The sequence below is a fragment of the Spermophilus citellus genome, assembly GCF_964194105.1.
Source record: "Spermophilus citellus genome assembly, chromosome: 14".
NCBI lineage: Eukaryota > Metazoa > Chordata > Mammalia > Rodentia > Sciuridae > Spermophilus > Spermophilus citellus.
The window spans coordinates 105,448,108-105,469,797 of record NC_138194.1 but is presented as its reverse complement, the minus strand read 5'-3'; the positions used below and the strand labels follow the sequence as shown (position 1 = coordinate 105,469,797).

The 21,690-nt window shown below is 54.3% G+C and overlaps 2 protein-coding genes across 2 annotated transcripts; one reads left to right on the top strand and one right to left on the bottom strand.

The window, feature by feature from the left end:
* Positions 1–154: 154 nt before the first annotated feature.
* PPP1R16A (protein phosphatase 1 regulatory subunit 16A) lies at positions 155–18,629 on the bottom strand. Its single transcript, XM_081265638.1, has 11 exons — positions 18,489–18,629; positions 5,879–6,813; positions 4,577–4,647; positions 4,361–4,506; positions 2,826–2,929; positions 2,632–2,756; positions 2,409–2,534; positions 2,250–2,325; positions 2,042–2,171; positions 1,718–1,883; positions 155–1,433 (listed from the first exon to the last, which is right to left on the bottom strand). The coding sequence occupies exons 2-11, from the start codon at positions 6,135–6,137 to the stop codon at positions 1,059–1,061; spliced, it is 1,578 nt and encodes a 525-aa protein (XP_081121764.1). The 5' UTR covers positions 6,138–6,813; positions 18,489–18,629; the 3' UTR covers positions 155–1,058.
* Positions 18,630–20,158: 1,529 nt separating this feature from the next.
* On the top strand, positions 20,159–21,689 carry FOXH1 (forkhead box H1). The gene is made up of 3 exons (XM_081266218.1): positions 20,159–20,347; positions 20,642–20,746; positions 20,844–21,689. The coding sequence occupies exons 1-3, from the start codon at positions 20,174–20,176 to the stop codon at positions 21,675–21,677; spliced, it is 1,113 nt and encodes a 370-aa protein (XP_081122344.1). The 5' UTR covers positions 20,159–20,173; the 3' UTR covers positions 21,678–21,689.
* Position 21,690: the final 1 nt, after the last annotated feature.

Below are 21,690 nucleotides of genomic sequence, written 5' to 3'. Positions count from 1 at the left end.
CAGCTGTGGTGGTAGGTGGACCTTAGGCAGAGGTACCGCCCCACTCACTAAATTTAACCAGCAGCTAGCCCCTGGCCCTACCCCCAGACCTGCTAAGGGCAGCAACCCTCCAACCACAGATGCTAGAAGGGCAGGCGGGCCCTGGACACTGAGCAGACCAGGTCAGTACCCAGCAAGGAGAGGAGGGTAGCCTAAACTCATACCACCCCGTGCTGGTGGCCATGCAGGGCTGCCTACTGTGGACAGAGAGAAGATCTGGCAGTGCCCTCAGCCCTCCAGCTTGAGGCCCTTAAGGGGCCCTTCACCCTTACACATTGTATCCAGCCAGCTCAGAGCCTGAGTGGCCAAGTGCTTGTCACCTATTCCAGCCCAAGCCGAAGTCGGCAGCCAGGGCCCAGGATCAGGGCAACATGCCACGAATTGGGGAACCACTGCCGCGGGGAAGTGCCTGATGCCGGCCGTGCCAGTTTTGCTCTACTGGCTCTGGCCCAGGAATCCTGGAAAAAATACTCCCTCTCTTTGCAGGTCAGGACTCCTGCCCCTTGGTATGGGCCCCCTCAGCTCTGGCCCAAAAAGAGCTTCCTTCTAAAGTACCCTACTGCCCTCAGGAAAACAAAGAGTTAACAGTGCTTCCAGGAAGTCCAATACAGCAGGGAGGGTGTGGGTACAGGCCAGGCTTCTTGCCCAATGGCCCTTGGGCCTCCCTCCCACACAGGGGCCAGGCCTCCACTTGTGAGCCCCAGCATGCACCTACAGGCCTGAGTGCTCGTGGGCATGGGCGGCACCTGTCCAGCAGCACCACCTGCCCCTCCCCAGCGGAGACACTGGAAGGCTTGACGACAAACACCCCTTTATCAAGCGTCACAGGACAAACACTCTGCAGCAGATGCCTGCAGATACGGCTCTGCCTAAAGTCCATCCCCAACAGAGAGTCCACTGTCCTGAGGGGCAGAAGCTGGGGAAGACTCTGGTGTCTGCCCACCTGCAGTTCCAGGGCACACCCTGAGAGTGGGCCTCCAGGGCAAGCCTCGGGCTGGCCTGGAAATGGGTACAGCCCCTCACATGAGCAAGCAGCAGGGCCTCTTCTCCACCGGGGCCTCCTCAGATGGGGCTGTGAGCTTGAGCAGGGGTGGGTCCCCACCTGCCCTGAAGCCGCAGTCCGGCTGGGAGGACACAGAGTCGGCAGACAAGCCAGATTCAGGAGCCTCAGGCCCCTCAGGCTGTGGTCGCAGGAGCTTGGCAGCAGCTCGCTGGCGTTTGAGTTCGGCCAGGGTGTGGTGGGCCTTGTCCCGGATAAGGGTGTCTGGGGTGGTACTCTCCACAGGGCTCAGCTGGTACGACACACTCCGGTCCAGCCGCTTGGAGTACAGGTGCCGCCCTGGGGGGCCCCCTACTCGGCCATTGTGGGACCTGGCCACCTCAGGGTCATCTTCCTGTGGGCAGAATCAGGGCCCAAGGCTGTCAGAAGGCAGCTCCTCTTACTTTCCCTGGCCTCAGGATCTAGGCTACATGGTTGTAGAAGAACAACCGTGAGGGGCAGGGGGACAACAGCCCAGCCCTGAGGAGCACGGCCCACCTAGGAGCACAAGGTCACTGGTCCTCCCAGCTCCACACTGGACCAGTGTGAATGGGAAACTCACATACTGATGCCAGGTCACAGCCTGGGACCAACTGCCAAAGCCATGTGGAAGGTGGGTAGCACAAGGCCAGGACTCACCTCTGGGGGGGGCAGCCAGAGCTCTGCGTCTGTCTGGTGGTCCTCATCCTCCTCCAGCGGCTCTGGACTTGGGGGTGGTGGCTGCTGCCACACGATGGCCTCCTGGGCATGCTCCTTGCGGTACAGGTTGGTGCGCTGGGTCAGGCTCACTCGCCTCACCACTTTCCTGGAAGGCCGGGGTGCGGTGGAGGTGAAAGGGGACGCACAGCCTGTCCTTCAGACCCTGCCTAGTTCTGCTGGCAGCTCCACCTGCAGGCTGACATCCCATCCCTCCTGAGGCACAGCCGGGGTGGGGGCTGGGGATGGACTGTGGGGGGAGCTCACCCGCGGCTGCCTGCACTGGAGGTGCGGCGGCGCAGCAGGGAGCGCTGACGGCCCTGGGCTCGCAAGAGTGCATCCTGCTTCTGCTTCAGCTCCAGCAGCTTGGCCCGTACCTCCTCATCACCACATACATCTGAGAGATGACCACAAGCGTCACAGGGGCCCTCCCTGCCTGTCCCTTCCACCAGGTGGAGGCAGCCCTGGAGCTCACCAAGGGGTGTCTCATCCATCAGGGATTTCCCATTCAGGTCGGCCCCGTTTGCCACAAGCAGCTCCACCAGGTGCACCTGCAGGCCAGCCAGTGGGGGACTGCTGAGGGCTTGAGCCGCAGCCAAGAGCCCGCTCACCATCTGCTCCTGACCACACTCACCTGTCCCCAGTAGGCGGCAGCGTGCAGTGGCTCCCAGCCGTCTAGGTCCTTGGCGCTCAGGTTGGCTCCATGCTCTAGCAGCAGGGTAGCTGCCTCACTGAACCCACTGGCGGCGGCCATGTGCAGCTGCAGGCAGGCCACCCAGCCCTGAATCCCAGTCCCACACCCATCCAACAAGCCCCCAGCCCCTCAACAGACCCCCTCCACGTGGCCAAGTCCTCACCAGTGTGGCTCCATGGTCCAGCGGGTCATTGAGGTCAGCCCCAACATGCAGAAGGCTCTGGAGGTCATTCAGCATGAGCAGCTCTGGCACTGCCCGGGCCTCCTCGATGGTGTCCTGGGTGATGCCTGTAGAGCAGCAGGCTCAGAGATGGAATGCCCAGGCCCACCCCGAGCAGGCAGGCACAGCACACTCACCCCTGTTGGCCATGGCAGTCTCCAAGCAGTCCAGTGTCTGCTCATCCTCACACAGGTCATAAGGCATGTTCCCATCAGTGTTGACTGCCAGGAGATCAGCACCCCTGCAGGGAGGACGGATGAGAGCTGCTGCCCAGCCCCCTTTCAGCAAGTCCTCCCTGTGCAGAAGCCCTCAGCCTCGGTCTGCCTTCAGGAAGTGCCAGCAGACATGGGGAGGACACGTAGGTTCTAGCTGCTGTTGGGAGAGGAAGCCTCTGGGCTCATCTGGCAGCCCCTCAGCTCTGGATCTTGTTCCTAAGGCAGACAGGCCATTCTGCAGTCTACCCACCTGGGCTTCAAGGCCCAAGGCACCCATCTATCCCCGTAAATACAGGGTACACCTGCAGGAGGTACGCAGCACTCTGGGGATCCCAGGGAGAAGTGAAGCAAGAAAACCAAGCAGTTGCTGATGTTGAACCCACAGATCAGGGGAAGCAGGCCTGGGGGGAAGGGGAGCTGAGGGGAGCAAAGGACACAGAGGGGCTGCCTGAGGTTTGGAACCCACCTGCAGCCTGTCACCAGCTCCAAGGGGAGCCTGGGAGCCTGCTTGCTGCATGGCTACTGCCCTACTCAGAGGAGGCACTTATGTGTGGTGGCAACAGCCAGTCACCCACACAAGGATCTTTGATCTACTGGAGAGGCCCAGGATTGGGGGAGGAAGGACAGGCTCCTGAACCTGAGGAGGCCACCAACCTCCTCTGCTCCATCCTCCTCCCATCCCCCAGTACTGGGGACTGAGCCCAGATGTGCTTTAACACTGAGTAAAATCCCCAGTCCTATTTATTTATTTATTTATGTGTGTGTGTGTGTGTGTGTGTGTGTGTGTGAGAGAGAGAGAGAGAGAGAGAGAGAGAGAGAGAGAGAGACTAGGGATTGAACCCAAAGCCACGTCCACCCTTGGCAAAAGCTGAGCTACATCCACAGTCCCTTTATTAATTTTTTTTTTTTTTTTTTTTTTACTTTAAAGGGCTGGGGATATATAGCTTAGTGGTAGAATGACTGCCTAGCATGAGATCCTGAGTTTAATCCCCAATACCACCAAAACTTTTTTTTTTAATCTTTGAGATAAGATCTAAGCTGCCCAGGCTGGCCTTGAACTTGAGATCCTCCTGTGGCAGCCTCCCAAGTAGCTGGAGTTACAGGGCTTACCACCACTCCCCACTCCACCTTCCTTCCTGTTGGAGAAAAGTCCTCACCTATACCCATGCACATCCTCCGAGACCTACCTGGCCTCTCTGCTCCCCTTACCTCCTTATTAGTTCTACCCTCAACACTAACCAGAATGGCATTTCTCAGGGGAGACCATGAGAAGGCCCTCCATCCAGAGCTGGTGGTCCAGCCTACCAGGTGGGCCCAAACTATCCCCCAGGGGTCTCAAGCAGAATGGGTAGAGGTGAGGATACAGGAAGCCAGGACCTGGCCAGTTTCACAGAGTAGCCACATGAGCTGCCATCTGTGAGAAAGCCCCTCCATGATAAAGGCCCAATGGACACTACCGGGCAATGAGAAGCTCCACCAGGTGCAGGTGGCCACAGGTGGCTGCAGCATGCAGGGGGGTCCAGCACTCGCTGTCACGGGCATTGACCTCAGCCCCAGCCTCCAGGAGCTGTTGCACCATCTCTCGGAAATCATCAATGCAGCACTGCAAACACACAGCCTGAGTGGCCTGAGCCCTGCCAGCCCCTGCCCTGCCCACCCGCACACAGGCTGACCTGGTGCAGTGCTGTCAGCCCATCCTCATTGGCCAGGTCGGGGCTGACTCCACTCCTGAGGAGCTGGCGGACTGTAAGAAGGGGGTGGTGACGTCTGGGTGAGGCCTTGACCGGCCTACGCCATCCCTGGCCCAAGGCCACCTGGGCCCATGATGCTGATGCCCAGGGATCAGGGAAGGGAGAAGACTGGTATAGATGGCAGGAAGCATGCAGACTCAAGGAGCCTGGGGTGTCTGTCTGCCCCAAATAGGCCACACACACAGCAGCACCAGCCCCTCTCTTATCATGACACCCAACCCCTAAGACCGCAGAACCTGTGAGACAGCTTGCCGGTAATTCTACGCTTAGCTCCCAGCCCTGCAGCTGCGTATAGCCCCAGCATAGGGGCTTACACTCCTCTGATCTTCCTGATGATGAGCCCAGCCCCTCAACCAGTGCCTGTCCCTGCCCTTGCTCCCCTTCAGAAATCCTATCTCAGACCACGCTCTTGCCAAGGTCCCTGGGGTCCTCTCTGGCCATGCAGCAGTAAGACACAGCTCCTTGTGACAGGCCTGTGGCACACATAGCACCCTTCTCTACAGATCCCCTCCCAGCCTCCAGGTCTCAGGAGGGCTCCTGCACAGTCACTGCCCACTCCTCCTCGCCTCTGCCCCAAAAAGAGACAGGAAGAGCCCTTAAGAAAAATCAAGAGGTCTCCTCCCCAGACTCCAGAGCCTTGTACTCAGTGGGCTACAAATATGAGGCATGGAGAGGAAGAGGGGCTTGCAGAAAGGTCAGGCTGTCATCAGGCTGGGAAGGCTCCAGTGGTAAGGAAGGAGTCAAAGGGAACACTGAGGGCAGCTGCGAGAGGGGTCAGCCGTGTGGGTACTGGGTCCGCTTGCCCCACTCTTTGCAATTGGAAGTATGTGTTACCACCCTACTCAGCAGAGGCGGGACTCAGGGGACAGCTGGCAGAGGCCAGGGAGCTCACCCACAGCCTAGCATCCTTACAAGAGGCGGTGAGAGTTGTCAGCCTGCTCAGCTCCATACACTGGATGCTTCTGCAGGCCCTGATGGGCGCCCCCTGCAGCCTGGTCCTCTCACAACTGGCCTGCCTCACAGCAGGACCTTTTGCATGAGGCCTCTGCTGAAGAACAGCTGTCTCAGCACGGGTTGTCCTAACAAGAGACCCTGGTTGCCCTGTGGCTAAAGCCCAAGAGTGCTGGACAGGCACTGGCCCAGCCCAGACCCCAACACAAGATGAGGCCACACCCACATGGATGGGAGTGCCATTGGGTACCACCCTGGGAAAAGGACACTCACCTTCTTCCAGGTCATTTCGGGCAGCGGCTTCCAGAAGGACAACACTGGGAGGGAAGACAACTTGCTTCGGGGGCTCTCGGCCAGCTGCCTCCTTCTGCAGCTGCTTCCCACTGCCTTTTTTGGCCTGGGCCTCCTTCTCAGCCTGGGCCCATATCTTCACCTGCTGTGCACGCCGCTTCTGGGCATGCTTCAGCCGCTCCTGGGTGCTCATCTTGCCCACCATGGGCATCTCTGCCAGCAGTTCCAAGTGCTCAGCCATGGTCGGGGGTGTCTACCCACAGGGCTGCTTGGGGTACCACAGTGCAGGGGATGGGGGTCAGACCAGGCTTGAGTGGCAGAGCAGCTGGCTGGACTGACACCTTTGAGGGCATTCCCTTCCTGAGGCTTGTGCCCTCGGCCCCTGGCGAGGCTATGATCAGGCCCAGGCAGCCCTGAGGTGCACAGCCCAAGAAGGAAGGGCGTGTAAGGATACCACAGCTGGTCCCACGCAGGCCTGGCACCTTGGTTGCTCAGATAGCAGGGTCTCTAGACAGGCAGCACCTCACTTCCCTCTTGAGATCAGGGTACACCGATTGTGGGAAGTAGCCCTAAGACCTGGCCGGACTCAGTCCAGGGTCTGAAGCTAATTACCCAGATAACAAAGCTCTAGCTTCCTGGTACCTGGCCAAGGGAGAGGGAGGGCAGGGCCAATCCACAGTGGGTCCTGAGAGCCCCTTGGAACTTCTGCTCTTTCTAGGCCTCAGGAGCCTGGCTGGGGTCAAGGAGCAGTCATGGCCTGGCCCTGCCTGCACCCTCCTGATGGTGCTCCAGTCGGCACAGCAGGACCAATGAGGTGGGCCACATAAGGTCAGCCCTAGGCAGCCAGGGTACAGAGGACACAGGGCGCCTGTCAGTGTGTCTTCAGGGGAGCCTCCCCTTTGGGCAGCCACATACACCTGAAGAGCAAATAAGGAAGCACATCAAGGCCAGCTCAGAGGGTGGGGCAGAGAGGCTCTGATGAGACCACTCCCGGCCACCCTGGGGTCCTGCCTTGGGTGGGGCCCACCTTCTGCCTGCGGAACACAGTGCAGGGCAATAATCCTTGGGGGGCTGCTCAGCTCTCACACTTAGGAAAGGCAGAATGAAGGGCACCTCAGGCTCCCGACCCACCCTCTGCAGAAGGGGCTGCCCAGGTACACCACTGGGAGCAGAGCCAGGAGCACTGCCCATAACCAGCCAGCCAGCCCTGTGTGCTGTGTGGGGCAAAGGTTGCCCCCGAGTCCCTGAGTTCACGCCCTGCCTCCTTGATCTCGGCCAGTGATCAGCTCCCCAGCCCCTCACTCTACCATATGCTCCTGCTCCTTGCCAGGCTCCCTGACCTGGCCAGCCAATACTCCAACCATCTGGGAACCTGGGCTGTATGGTTACAGGCACAGGTGACCGACCTGGCTTGAGGTCTATAGGGACCAACAGGCCAACAGCTTAGGCTGTAAGCTTAGAGGTACAACCTTGCTGGAGTGCCCATCTTGGCCCCATTCCTCACAAGGTATAGTCACCCACTGCTCTGTTCCTCAGAAGGCACAGTCACACACTGCCCAGAGACGGCTGACCCAGAATCCTGTTCTCCACACAACCAGGCCTCTCGGCAACCTAGACACTAAACCCATTTTCTTCTAGCCAGTTTATACAACAAGGGTCTCAACAAACACCCCTTTTGCCTTGAAGGGGACTGCCACGCCAGATGACACTAGGCTGGCCAGGTCCCTTCTGACAGGTCTGACCTGGTAGAGTTAGCCCCTGTGAGCTTGGTCTGAGTTTCCTAGGGACAGAACCAGTAGGGCCCTTAGCCCTCGACTGGTGTGCTCTCCGTAGGTCAAGAGGTTTCCCAACAGAACTCTGCTGTGAGCAGCCTGCTCCAAAGTTGGCCACCTCTGCAGACTGCTAGGGCCAGAGCTGACGTAAGCCAGCCCAACACCCTGCGCAGACTCCCTAGTCCTGCTGTCACCCTCTCAGGTCCCGCGTCCCTACTCAAGACAACCAGGCTGGGTTCTGCAGGTACCCTGCTAGCTCCTCCAGCATAAGGACAAGGATTCCAGACCCTGCCATGTGACAGAGTCCTCCCTGCTGCCACCCATGGTAGATATCCTCCTCCCCAACAGGGCTGACAAGGTGGGACCTGCATCTCTCTGTCATCAGGATTCTGCCAGGGAAGTGGCCCCAGTCTGCCCCAAGAGGTCACAGCCAAGAGGGAGGCCCACTGCCCTGCCTGCCCTACCTCTGTCCAATGAAGGTAAAGAAGATGATCCAAGATCACCTGACCAAATAGCCACACCCACCCCATCAGTGGGTAGAAAGGTATATATCTATTTTTTTGCACTGGCAAAATTGAACCCAGGGGTGCTTAACCACTGAGCCACATCCCCAGCCCTTTTCATGTTTTATTTTGAGACAGAATCTTGCTAAATTACTTAGGGCTTCACTAAGTTGCTGAGGCTGGCTTTGAAATTGCAATTCTCCTGCCTCAGCCTACCAAGCCGCTGGGATTACAGGCATTTGCCACCAAGCCTGGCTGATATAAAGATATCTGATGCTCTTGTCCTACAGAAGAAAAATAATCTGAGGACAGCAACCACTTTTTTGTGTGTGTGTGTATATTGGACTAGGGACTGAACCCAGGGGCTCTCTAACACTGAGCTATACCCCAGTCCTTTAAATAAATAAGTAAATAAATATTTACATATTTATTTGTGTGTGTATGTGTGTGTGTGTGTGTGTGTGTGTGTATATATATATATATATATATATATATATATATTTTTTTTTTTTTTTTAAATAGGACTTGCTAAATTGCCCAGACTGACCTGGAACTTGAAATTCTTGTGCTCAGCCTCCTGAGCAGCTGGGATCACAAGTGTGGCCACCATGCTGGCAACAACCATTTTTCAAATGGAACACAGCTGACTTTTAATGTTCTCATTCTGAGGCCCCCTCAGGATGCAGCATGAACCCTCTGGCTGCTATGAAGAGAGTGAGTATGGGGTGCTCTGCCTTTCCCCATATGGCTCCCAAAAACAGTCCCCACCCCTGGATGCACCCACCTTGCTGAGCTCTCTGCTGGAGGCTGACTGAGCACAGTCTCCACCTGAGCCAGGGTCGGTCCCTACCCTGCTTGACTCCTTCCTCTGAAAGGACGTGCCCAGAGAGCCCAAGGAGGCCCAGGCCCACCGTGCAGGCACCCACCCCAGACAGTCACCTTTCAGGGGTGTCCAGCACCCACCTCCACCCAGTAAAGCTATAAACTCCAGTACCCTAGTTCCCCTAGATGCTGCCTGCCTATCCATCCTCCAGAAGCCAACCTCAAAGTGGGCAAGCCCAGCAAATGGCTACCACACCACAGATTGTCTCCAAGCCTCCCTGGAATGTCAAACAGATAATCTGGTTGACTTATTCTACTTCTCAGCTCCAAGCCCAGGCAAGCTGCACAGAAGAGTGGAACCCTGTGGGGAGTAGCCTCCCAGATGGATATTGGCCCCATCCCCACCTCTCAGCCTCCCACCACTGAGCCACCCCTAGACTGCAGAGAGCACCATGGGGCAGCAGCAAGGCAGCACCCAGATCCAGCCCAGGCTCCAACGGTTCTAGAATGACCTGACTTCCCTGGCCCAATACCCTCAGCACCACCCCACCCTGCCCCCAGCCACAGCCTTCCTCCAGCAGGTCCTCGCCATCATCCCCACACCTAGCCCAGAACTGCCCTGTTAACTGCTCCACCACAGTGCCTCACACACACACCTCAAGACCCCCACTGGACAGCGAGAGCCCAGAGTCTGATGGCTGTGAAGCACAAGTCACCTTATTTGTCCAGAGACAGGGACGAGGCAGGTGGAGGTGCACTCTTTTCACAGAAGGAAAGAAGACACTAGGAACTACAGAGAAATGCCAAGAAGGGGAAGAGCCTGGGGCACTCGTTACAGGCTCCTGTTCTCAGGGTACATACAGGTACACCTCAAGGGTGCTAGTGCATCCCCAGGCCTGAAATGTCCCCTCTGACAGCCCTTCTGGGAGCACCCCCTGAAGCCCGAAAGCAAATCAGGCAGAGTGTCAGGGGGCAGGATAGTGTCAGGGGGGCAGGAAGAGAGTCCTCCTGCTGTGGCTGCGTACCATGGGGGAAAGCATACACACAGTGGGCAGCAGAGAGCACTGGGCAGCCAGTACATGAGTCCCAGGAAGCAACATGGCTAGCCTGGCATCCTGGCCTGCCTCCCTCAGTCCAGTTCTGGGGGACTTTACATTTCTGTGATGCTTGTGCTTGTTGGAACTGATTCCCGTAACTCACAACCAGAAGAGTTCATATTGTTTGTACCGATATCTATCATGGCAAAAAAAAATGGGAGACTCCCTAGACGCCCATCATTCTGGGAAAAGTAAATCATGGCTAGGCACAGTAGAGCACACCTGTAATCCCAGCGACTCAAGAGGCTGAGATAGGAAGATGTAACCTCAAGGCCAGCCTCAGCAACTTAGCGAGACCCTGTCTCAAAATAAAAAATAAAAAGGGCTGGGATGTAATTCATTGGTAGAGCACCCCTAGATTCAATCCCCAGTACTAAAAACACAGTCAATGACATGGAGCCATTCTGTAGAACAATGTCTATAGCGCGCATCTGTCAACAAGAGGCAGAGTGCAGTGCCTTGGGAGAGGGGCTGCAACATGTGGGCACCAGGTGCAGGGGCCGGCAGAATGCCACAAGAACTGTGCCTGGGGGTCTCAGCGAACCACATGACGCCTGCTTAGCCACTGGGGAGGAGGACCCATAGGAGGCAGCTCTACGCTCAAAGGCCTGTACCCTGAGGCCATGGGCAGTCCCACGCAGTGAAGGACAAATGGTCACTCTGATCACTGTGGATGTGGGAGGCAGTGCAGGCCATCCCCAGGGCTCATCACTGGGGTATTCCAGAGGCACTGCTCTGTGAAGTTCATCCTGAAGCTGTTCATTGTGAAGTACCTGAAGTGCCATCTGGCCACTCAATGTAGCAGAATTTATGACATAAAATACAGAAAAGCAACTAAATGTCTATCAAAGGGGATTAATTAAATAAACTCTTATTGGAAGCCAGGCATGGTGAAACACACCACTAATCCCAGCAACTCAGGGCTGAGGCAGAAAGACAGCAAGTTCAAAGCCAGCCTCATTAAACTTAGCAAGACCCTATCTCAAAATAAGAATAAAGAGTACTGGCATCAAGGGCTAGGTTGTGGCTCAGTGGTAGAGTGCTTGCCTTGCACATGTGAGGGCACTAGGTTCAATCTTCAACACCATGTAAAAATAAATAAATAAAACAAAGGTATTGTGTCCATCTACAAATTTAAAATATTAAAAAAAAAAGAGTGCTGGCATCAGGCAAGGTGGCGCACACCTTTAATTCCAGCAGCTCAGGAGGCTGAGGCAGGAGGATCGTGAGTTCAAAGCCAGCCTCAGCAAAAGCGAGGCGCTAAGTAACTCAGTGAGACCCCGTCTCTAATCTAAATGAAATATAAAATAGGGCTGGGGATGTGGCTCAGTGGTTGATTGCTCTTGAGTTCAACCCTCTGTTACCCCCCACACACACACATGAAAAGAATGTTGAGGATGTAGCTTTAGTGGTACAGCACCACACACACACACCCACACACACACACAAAAGTACACTTATCTATTTTTTTTTTTTTTTAGTTGTAGATGGATACAGTACCATTATTTTATTTATTTCTTTTTATGTGGTGCTGAGGATCAAACCCAGTGCCTCACACCCAGTGCTAGGCAAGCGCTCTGCCACTGAGCCACAACCCCAGCCTGTACACTTATCTATGCATAAGAAACATGAAAAAGTAAAACAAGAAATGAATGAGTGGGGACAGGGCATGGAAGAAAGGACTTCTCTACTGCTGCACTTGGACCATGTGAAGACCACCTTCGGGAAGGAGAGCTACAGAGCCACTGCACAGGGACAAGGTCAGGGCCAGGAGGAGAAAGAACATGTGCTGTGTGCTACACAAAGGGTATGGATGCAGGGGAACCAAGGCCGCTCGGTGGCTGCGTGGACAGTACAGCATTCTGTCCACCAGCATTCTGTCCAACCAAGAAGGCTCTCAGATGAATGCATGACATGATCAGATTATGCCAGAGGATGAAGAGGAAAGGTATGGGGCAAGGAGTGGACATGAGGACAGTCCAGAGAAATGATAAAAGGCAAGACTGGGGAGCAATGGGCAGCCACAGTGAGGAAAAGGCCAGGAAGTGCAGATGGAATGGTCCCGAGTAGGAGGACTTGCATCTAGAAAGGAGTGGTCAGTACGGTGTGCACAGAGCCTAGGTGGTCCTCAGGGGAGCCAGGGCAGCAGGGAGAGCCCCTCAGAGCCCACAGAGCCACCAGAGATCCACTGGGCCGCATGGGGAAGGACTCTAGGTATGAAGTGCCAGAGTAAGAAGCACTTATTTCCTGGGAAACAGCAGGGCCCTCCTCACTTCTCACACCAAAATGAACTCCAGAGAGCACACACATGATGTTGAGAGAAGCAAAGCTACAGGAGTACAAGAAGGACAAAAAGGAAAACTTTCTGTGGTCCCAGCACAGTGGGAAACCTTCCTAAGCTTGCCATAAAACCCAGAAACTTATAAATCCAATTAAATTTTCAAAGTTTATATTATAAAAGCAAAACAAAAAATCCTACAAGATCAAAAGACAGATGATCAGGGCTGGGGCTGTGGCTCAGCGGTAGAGTGCTCGCCTAGCATGCGTGAGGCCCTGGGTTCGATCCTCAACACCACATAAAAATTATTAAAAATAAACAAAATAAAGGTATTGTGTCTAACCAAAGAATAAATAATAAAAAAAAGACAGATGATCAATTGGGCAAAAACACAATGAGAGTGACAAAGTCACTCAGGTCACTCAGGTCAGCATAGCAGCAAAGGGCTCCTTGTGCTCAACGAGAGAGGGTACAAGTCCTGGCAGAGATAGACTGCTATTCACCTCCCTAAATAATTAACACACACAGATCAAAAGGAGGCAGCCAGGTGAGGAGGCCCATGCCAGCTACTGAGGAGGTGGAGGCAGGAAGATCCCAAGTGTGCAAGGCCCCCGGTCCCACCCCTCTGTACCACGGACACCTCAGAAAGCCTCCCTCCTTTCCGATGCTTCTCATGTACTCTTGGCATGACACTTAGCAGAACAGTGTGAAATAGAAACCTTCCACTATTTTGGCAGGACTGGGGACTGAACCCAGAGGTGCTCTACCACTGAGTTACACCCCCAGCACTTCTCCCCACCCCCTATTCTGAGAAAGAGTCTTGCAGAGTTGCCCCGGCTGGCCTTGAACTTGTGATTCTCTGTTAGTCTTCTAAGTAGCTGGGATTACAGGCTAAACCACCACACTGGGCTTCCGCTATTTTTGATCTACAAAATGAAATGTTATTTAGCTCAGTAACAACTGCCTGCTGACCACCCTGTGAGGAAGGAGGACCCACGCCATCCATACATCTATGCACGCCATGCTCCTAGCCCACTCTGGCCTGGGGGCAGAGCTATGCATGAAACACATGGGGGTCTGACCAGACTAATTGTGAGCTCTAGCAGCAGCATCTGTCAGCAATGGAGAATCTCCGGGGGTGGGGTGGGGGGCTCTCCCCAGAAGTCAGGGCAGGCTCCAAATCTCCCTTCTCACTTTCCTTTCCTTTTGCCACATGACTCCAAAACACATCTAATAAACTCACAGAAAAGTGTCAGAAGACATGCCCAAATGAAAGCAGATAGGCAGCCAGAGACATCTACATTTAAAAAGAGACTCAATGAGCACTGAAGATAAAAGCCAAGATTCCCAGAAAGAGAACAAGACAGGGAAGACTTCCAGCAGCCCCTGCAAATAAACTTAGTAGAAGCCAGGGCCACAGGCACCACTCCACTGAGCAGCCTCATTTAGCCTTGGGGCTCTAATGCCCCATGACCGGCACTATATAGATCTGAAAACTAAGGTCTCCCAAGTACAACAGTGAGGAAACCAGAATCACAAAAGTGAGCTTTGAAGGGGACAGCGTTATAACCCTGGGTTTGCTCTGGCTCAAAACTTACTCCCCCTCAGAGAATGAGCCTAGTCAAGATAGGGCAGCAGTCAAGCATCTATCTGGCAGCAGGGCTGCTGCTTATGGTTCAGGCCTGGGAGTTGTGGACACAAGAGGCATTTGAATATCCCAGAAGTCAGGGATATTCAAATCCTTAGAACAGGAGACCTGTGGAGTCTAGATGACCGACAATGCCCACATTGTCTGAGACCCCATCCAAACAAGGCAAGAACAAGGGGGACATCCAGGGAAGACAGTTCACAATTACTCAACAAATTCCTATAAACTGGATGGAAGAAAGGTGGGGGCTGGCAGAGCAGAGATAGACCCCAAGGTCACTGGGAAAAAAAATCATAGAGGAACACAATACATAGGATGACAAAGTTTTAAAAAAAATCAGGAACATGACAAAGGGGACCTGTGATGTGTACAAGAGCAGATTCCAGGCTGAGGCTGTGGCTCAGTGGTAGAGCACTTGCCTAGCATGTGTGAGGCAGTGGGTTTGATTTTCAGCACTATATATATAACTAAATATATATATATATATATATATATATATATATATTTAAATATAATTTTTAATAAGTTTTTGTTTTGTTTTGGTTTTAGTTGTAGATGTAAACTACAGCTCAGTGGAGAAGTCCCACTGCTAGTTAACTGCAGGCAGAGGCGACCGTCTCCTTTCTCTGACCAGCAAGTGGGGTCAGACAAGCAGTCACACACTATGCACATTTGTGTCTCATCTGCCCATCCTCCCCGTTGTTGCAGGTAGCAAAGCCACTTCAGCAGAGAAGGCTTTAACTGTGAGCTGCAGCTCCTGTTTTTGATTGTTCATGTTAACTTCATTTCCATCCTGGGATCCCTAATGGCCAGAGGCATCTGAAATAGGAGAAAAACTAAGATTGTCAGCCCCCATTCAGCACCACATATAAATTAATAAACAAAGGTCCATCAACAACTAAAATATATACACACACACACACATATATATATATATATATATATACATACATATATGCACATATACAGAGACAGAGAGAGACATGCACACAAGCAGATTCCTCTGAACCCCAACATTCTTTATGGAGTGCAGAAGTTGGGACACTGGCCAGGTGTGGTGGTATATGCCTGTAATCCTAGCAGCTTGGGAGGCTGAGGCAAGAGGATACTTTGAGCCCAGGAGTTTAGGGCCAGCCTGGGCAACATAGAGAAACCCCAAGTAAAAGTACTTCAAAAAAGAGTAAAGACAGCCAGGCACAGGGGCACCTGCCTATAATCCCAGTAGCTAGGGAAACTGAGGCAGGAGGGTCTCCAGTTCAAAGCCAGCCTCAGCAATAGCAAAGTGCTAAGCAACTCAGTGAGACCCTATCTTTAAATAAAATATAAAATAGGGCTGGGGGGGCTGGGGTTATGGCTCAGCAGTAGAGTGCTCGCCTCGAACATGCAAGGCCCTAGGTTCGATCCTCAGCACCACATAAGTAAAATAAAACAAAGCTATAAAAAAATTTTTTAAGTGTTTTTAAAAAATAGGGCTAGGGATGCGGCTCAGTGTTCGAGTGCCCTTGGGTTCAATCACCAGTACCAAAAAAATTTTTTTAAATAAAAATAAAAAACAAGGGCTGGGGATGCAGCTCAGTGGTAGAGTGTCTCTGGGTTCAATTCCCGGTACTGTAAAAGAAAATAATAAGGAAAAGAAAAGAAGGAAGGAAACTAGGAACCAGCTGGGCTGAGAGTGTAGCCCAATAGCCACATGTAGTCCCACAAACACAAGTGGCTCAAGGCCAGCCTGAGCAACTTACTAAGATCCTGTCTTAAAATAAATGGGCTGGGGTTGCAGCTCAGTGGCAGAGAGCTTGCCTAGCATGTATAAGACCTGAGTTCAATCTGTAGTATCACCAAAAAAAATTATTAAGAAAAATCATTTTTCTAATTATTTCTCTCCCTACATACCTCATACTGGGGATTGAACCCAGGCATGCTCTACATTCCCAGCCCTTTTTTATTTTTTTATTTTGAGACAAGGTCTCACTAAATTGCTCAGGCTGGCCTCAAACTTTTTTTTCTCTTTTTGGTACCCAGGGGCGCTTAACTACTAAGCCACATCCCCAGACCTTTTATATATTTTATTTAGAGACAGGGTCTCGCTGAGTTGCTGAATTCCTCACTAATCTGCTGAGGCTGGCTTCGAACTCTCATCCTGCTACCTCAGCCCCCCTAGTTGCTGGGATTACAGGTGTGCACCACTGCGACTGGCTTCAAACTTTTGATCCTACTGCCTCAGCCTCCTGAATCACTGGGATTACACGAATTTACCTCCACACAAGGGGCCTACAAGCCATTTTTCCAGGCAAAAGATTTGAACAGACACTTCATGAAATAAGATATACAGCCAAGGAGCTGGGACTGTGGCTCAGTGGTAAAGCACTTGCCTGACACTTGTGAGGCACTGGGTTCGATTCTCAGCACCACATACAAATACAGCACATGAAAAGATGCTCAACACCCTTCAAACTTAGAAAAGTACAAATTAAAACCACCGTGAACTACCAGGACACACACATCTATGAGCATGGACAAAGTTTAAAAGGATTGGAGTTGGAGGTGTGGCTTGGTGTTAAAGTCAAACCCGAGATATTTACAGAATAGGCTTGCCTACTGTCAACCTCACCCCACCTTATGGAAGCTATTGCTTCTATCTGGAAAGTTCTCCTACCAAATCTTAGGATCAGTGGCTCCTTCTGGCATCTCAGATCAAGTCTAATGTCTTCCTCAGCAGTCTTCTATGGTTACCTCATTGTCAACACATTTAAATTTCTTTTTTTTTTTAATATTTATTTTTTAGTTCTCGGCGGACACAACATCTTTGTTGGTATGTGGTGCTGAGGATCGAACCCGGGCCGCACACACACCAGACGAGCGCGCTACCGCTTGAGCCACATCCCCAGCCCCACATTTAAATTTCTGACATGCCGCTTACTGTTGACTTCCCTGCTGTATCCTCAGAGCTCAGCCAATGCCTGACTTACAGGAAGCACTCAATAACTGGTGGACAAACAGGGGAACAGCCACTGCATGTGCCAGCATTGGGAGTACAAACAGAATGGGACACGGGATGGGACAAGGAAAGGTTCACTCAGCTGTGCACACCAACGTGCCAGGCACATTAAGGAGGTAGTTCCAAGAAAGCCTAGAGGTGAGAGAAGACCCTTCAACTGCCACCCAGATGTCTTCTCTTGGCCAATAGGTAGATGTGGCACAGGCACTGGGGTGGGGCTGAGCAGGTGTGGAATCTAGGGGCTGAAACAGTCTGTTGGGATGCCTAAGACTGAAGTTCCTAAGCTCCATGCAATGGAGAGACATACAAGTAACCAGCTATTGATACAAACCAGAGATTCAGAAATCCCTAAAAACACAGAACCCAAAGTTGAGCCCAAAGACACAGAGCCCCCTCTCTTGGGGCCTGCCAGCCAAGACAACCCTCGGTGGAAAGCAAAGTTCAGGCATACCCTGAGCTGGTGAGGGAGGATGCCAGGAAGACTATTCAAGAGACAGGAGGTGGGCCCCAGCTAATAGGGGGAAACCCAGCCCAGGTATCAGGAGAAAAACGGACCTCCTTAAAGCTTGTCCATCACAGCACTGAACGTGATGGGGAGACTTGGAACAGGGTCAGGCAGCTGGCCTCTCAAAGCTGTCCATCACAGTGACAAACACGGAGCAGCCAAGGTTTGTACAGGTTTGGGCAGTCACCAGCCTTTCAGACCACTCAGTTTTATGCTGGAGATCCCCGAGTTGGTCCAGTGGGGACTCTGGATACCAGGCTGCCACAGACAAGAGGAATCTTTCAGGAAAACCCTAGTCCTTCCAGGAAACACCTGGGGAGCAAAGACCCCCAGGAGGTGTCACTGCTGAGCCTGAGAGAACGACGTGGTACCCTGGCCTCCGCCTGCATCCCAAACAAGGACCAGGAAGAAAGGAGGGCTAGTTTTGCTCTGGCTCCCTTGAGCCTGAGATAACTCCAAACACAACTCTTCTCTTTGAAACGGTGGAAATCAACCCCACCAGGCCCCGAGCTTTCGCTCTGGTTCAGCCAGAGGCGAAATCAGCTGAAGCACTTTTCACCGGTTGATTAGTACTTCATGCCTGACCCCAATTCGCGAAGCGTCGCCCCACAATCCCGCCTACAAGTGAGGTCCCCTGAATCCCTGAGTGGCTCCAATTTCTCCTTTCCCCTGACTCCAAAGCCCGCACCGAGAGTGGACAAGTCTCTTTTCTGTGGCCCTAATGTCCACATCTGAAATTAAGACCTAGATAGGTACTGCCTACATGACCAGCAGGCTGCAAGAACCACACCTGCCATTTGGACAAATGGGACACGCCTACTGGTGGCCTCCGCGAGCGGCCCTTCCGGAAGCCTCTCCGGACCCTGGGCAATCGCTGCCCGATCGGGGCCGCAGAGGCGCTCCGCGGCGGCCAGCCTCCTCCGCCCCGGCCCTCCCGAGCTTCGCCGCCCTTCCCGCGCCGCCCTGAGTCACCTTCGGCCCGCAGGCTGCGCACTCAGTCCGGCCCCGCGGCGGGCCAGGCGGCCCCGCGCTCCTTCAGGCGCCGCGGGGGCGGGCCCCGCGCCGGCCTCGCCATGGCAACGCAACACTTCCGGTCTTCCAGGTCCCGAGCGGAAGTCGCAGTGCCCCGTGGGAGCCGGGGGGTGGAGTCACGCTGCCCGAGGCGGGGCCCGGGGAGTTCACGCAGCTGGCACCGCCTTTCCTCTGCGCTGGTCGGCGCCGCGGTGGCGCGAACGTCCCCAGATTTCGGGTGGGGCGGGAAGGACAAGTGGCCAAATGATCCGGAGAGGTGGTCGTCTATTCGTGCTAGGCTTTGAAGAAAGGGTAGTAGGAGTCTATCCCTCAAATCAGAGCCTTCGTGGGCGGAGTGAAGAGCGTGTGCCAAAACGGCAGGAGAGAGAGAGAGAGAGAGAAGTGTGTCAGAGAAGAGCAGCAGCTAGAAGGAGCCCTTGGTATGCGCCGTTGAGGCAGCAAGGGAGGACCAGTGGAGAACGCCCTCAGACTTTTAGAGAGAACGTCCTTGTCAAGTAGAGCTAAGAGTCCATAGGTGTTACCCTCCTGAGACACAAGGACCCCTCAGTGAGAGTCCTGGAACTGAAGAGAGGAGAGAGCCCCGAGAGTGCCAAGGTGATAGGAGTCTAGAGAAAGCCAGATGCTGTCTGAAGGGAGAATCTGGTAGTGAGAAAAGAGTACAACCAGAGGGTGGCTGGAGCAGTGTGGTGCCCCACGTTCATCTCCCACCTCAGCCCCAGTCCCTTCTCCAGTGCACTCTTGATTCCTGTCTTTTGCCTTTGGCACCTCACACCCATTGTATACTGCAGGTCAACCATTTAGCATGCTAATAAAGGGTTCCTGCACGTCTAAGGGTCCTTGGCTTTGGTATCAGCACCAACCACTACAGCTAGTGCCCTGACTCTGAAGCTCTCTGGGGCAAGCTTGCCTGGTATAGGGAGAAGAAACTGGGCTTTGGGTCTGGGTACAGATCACAGGTTTTGACTGGCCCCAGGTGCAGAGCCAGGGAGAAGGAGCTCATCTGAACTCTGTAGCACATTCCTGGGAAAAAAATCACTTAAGTCCACTGTACCCATTCCCATTTTGCTCCTAGGATGGGGACTTCACAGTCTTTCCCTTCAGGAAGTGCTTCTGATCATGTTCCTTAAGTCCAGCCCATAGGACCCAGGTTCTACTGGCAGCTTTGTCTTGAACACCCGTCTTTTCTTGGCAACTGGCATGGACAAGAAGTCATTCCTATCTGTTAAAGGGGAGCCTGAGACGTGCCCTAGGCAGACAAAATAAGGAGGAGGTGGTACCCTCCTCCTAAGGGCTTTTCCTTCAAGCTCCTGGGTGATGCCGAGCTTCCAAAAGCAACCTGGGAATGGGGAACTGTGGCTTCAGGAGGTCACCTGAAGTCGGAACTGGAATCCTCTCTGCCCCTCCCTTTCAGATTAACTGAAACCTGCTAATTGTGGCAGCCCTTGCAACTCCCCTCCCCCACAGCCTTTTCCTTCCTCCCCTCCCCCTTCCATCCGAATGATAAAGGGCCCGGCCTGCCTGCCCCAGCCAGGCCTCAGGCCCCAGGCCCAGCCTCCCCACACTACCCCACAGTCCTGAGCCTTCCACGAGGCCAGGCCCCTACCCACGCCTACAATCTCCCCTGTATGGGGCCTTGTAGCAACTCCCGCCTGGGGCCCCAGGATCCAGAGCCAGCCTCGCAGCCCCCCAAGAGAAGAAAGAAAAGATACCTGCGGCATGACAAGCCCCCCTACACCTATTTGGCGATGATTGCCTTGGTAATTCAGGCGGCACCCTCCCGCAGGCTGAAGCTGGCCCAGGTGAGAGGCTCCCCCGCCTTCCTCATGCCCCGAGGTGGGCCTTTTCCCCGACTGGCTCCCCAATTCTCTCACTCTCAGGTGTGGCTTCCACCCCAACCTGGCCCACCCAGCTCTGCCAGTGGGACCAGTCATGGAAGCCAAGGGACTCAAAGCGACCTTTCTTTCGGACCCTCCCCACCGCGTCTCCCTCTGGCGCATAAGTTTCCTCTGAGGGGGGTGCCCCTGAGCAGGGCTGTGAGGGGTGGGGTGCTGCCCCCGCCTTGGCTCACTGCGCCGGTCAACCCCCGGTTTCAGATCATCCGTCAGGTCCAGGCCGTGTTCCCTTTCTTCAGGGATGACTACGAGGGTTGGAAGGACTCCATCCGTCACAACCTTTCCTCCAACCCGTGCTTCCGAAAGGTGGGGCCCTCAAGGTCGGAGCCCGGGAGGCGGGGCGGGCGAGTAAGCCCCAAGCATCCGGGATTGGGCGGCCCCACCCAAACCTACCACCCCCCAGGTGCCCAAGGACCCTGCGAAACCTCAGGCCAAGGGCAACTTCTGGGCCGTGGATGTGAGCCTCATCCCGGCAGAAGCGCTACGCCTGCAGAACACAGCCCTGTGCCGACGCTGGCAGAACCCGGAGGCCCGCAGAGCATTTGCCAAGGACCTGAGCCCTTATGTGCTGCATGGCCAGACCTACCGGCCGTCCACACCCCATACGCCACCCAGCGAAGGCTTCAGCATCAAGTCCCTGTTAGGGGACCCCGGGGAGAGAGCACCCTGGCCCCAACAGTCCAACCAGGCTGGACAGAGCAACACAACTCAGGCAGACACAGGCTGCAGTGGGGAGGAAGTGGTGCCTACTCCACACTTACCCTCCTCTGAAAGGCTTCTGTGGCCCCTCTGCCCTCTCCCAGTGCCCACAGGAATGGAGAGGGAGACTTCCCAGGGGACAATCATTGGGCCCTCAGGCTTATCCCCAGAGCCGAGAACCTGGCCCTTGCACTACCTGCAAAGTACTTCCAACGCCGGGGTACTGTCCAGTGGGGGATGCAGGGCCTCCCTGTGGGGACAGTTGCCCACCTCCTACTTGCCCATCTACACACCCAATGTGGTAATGCCTTTAGCTCCACTACCATCCACTTCCTGTCCCCGGTGTCCGCCTTCAACCAGCCCAGCCTACTGGGGGGTGGCCTCTGAATCCCAAGGGTCCCCAAGGCTGCTCTGGGATCTAGACACTCTCTTCCAGGGAGTACCACCCAACAAGAGCATCTATGATGTGTGGGTCAGCCACCCTCGTGACATGGCTGCCCCTGCTCCAGGCTGGCTGCTCTCCTGGTACAGCCTCTGAAGCTTTCTAGAGC

Excerpts from the sequence above, each read along its gene's own strand:
- PPP1R16A (XM_081265638.1), bottom strand. The coding sequence starts at position 6,137 with ATGGCTGAGCACTTGGAACTGCTGGCAGAGATGCCCATGGTGGGCAAG. Across the intron at positions 4,507-4,576 it reads GGCTGACAGCACTGCACCAG|TGCTGCATTGATGATTTCCG; the intron begins GTCAGCCTGTGT and ends GTGTGTTTGCAG. Across the intron at positions 2,757-2,825 it reads GACTGCCATGGCCAACAGGG|GCATCACCCAGGACACCATC; the intron begins GTGAGTGTGCTG and ends GCTGCTCTACAG.
- FOXH1 (XM_081266218.1), top strand. The coding sequence starts at position 20,174 with ATGGGGCCTTGTAGCAACTCCCGCCTGGGGCCCCAGGATCCAGAGCCA. Across the intron at positions 20,348-20,641 it reads GCAGGCTGAAGCTGGCCCAG|ATCATCCGTCAGGTCCAGGC; the intron begins GTGAGAGGCTCC and ends CCCCGGTTTCAG. Across the intron at positions 20,747-20,843 it reads CCAACCCGTGCTTCCGAAAG|GTGCCCAAGGACCCTGCGAA; the intron begins GTGGGGCCCTCA and ends ACCACCCCCCAG.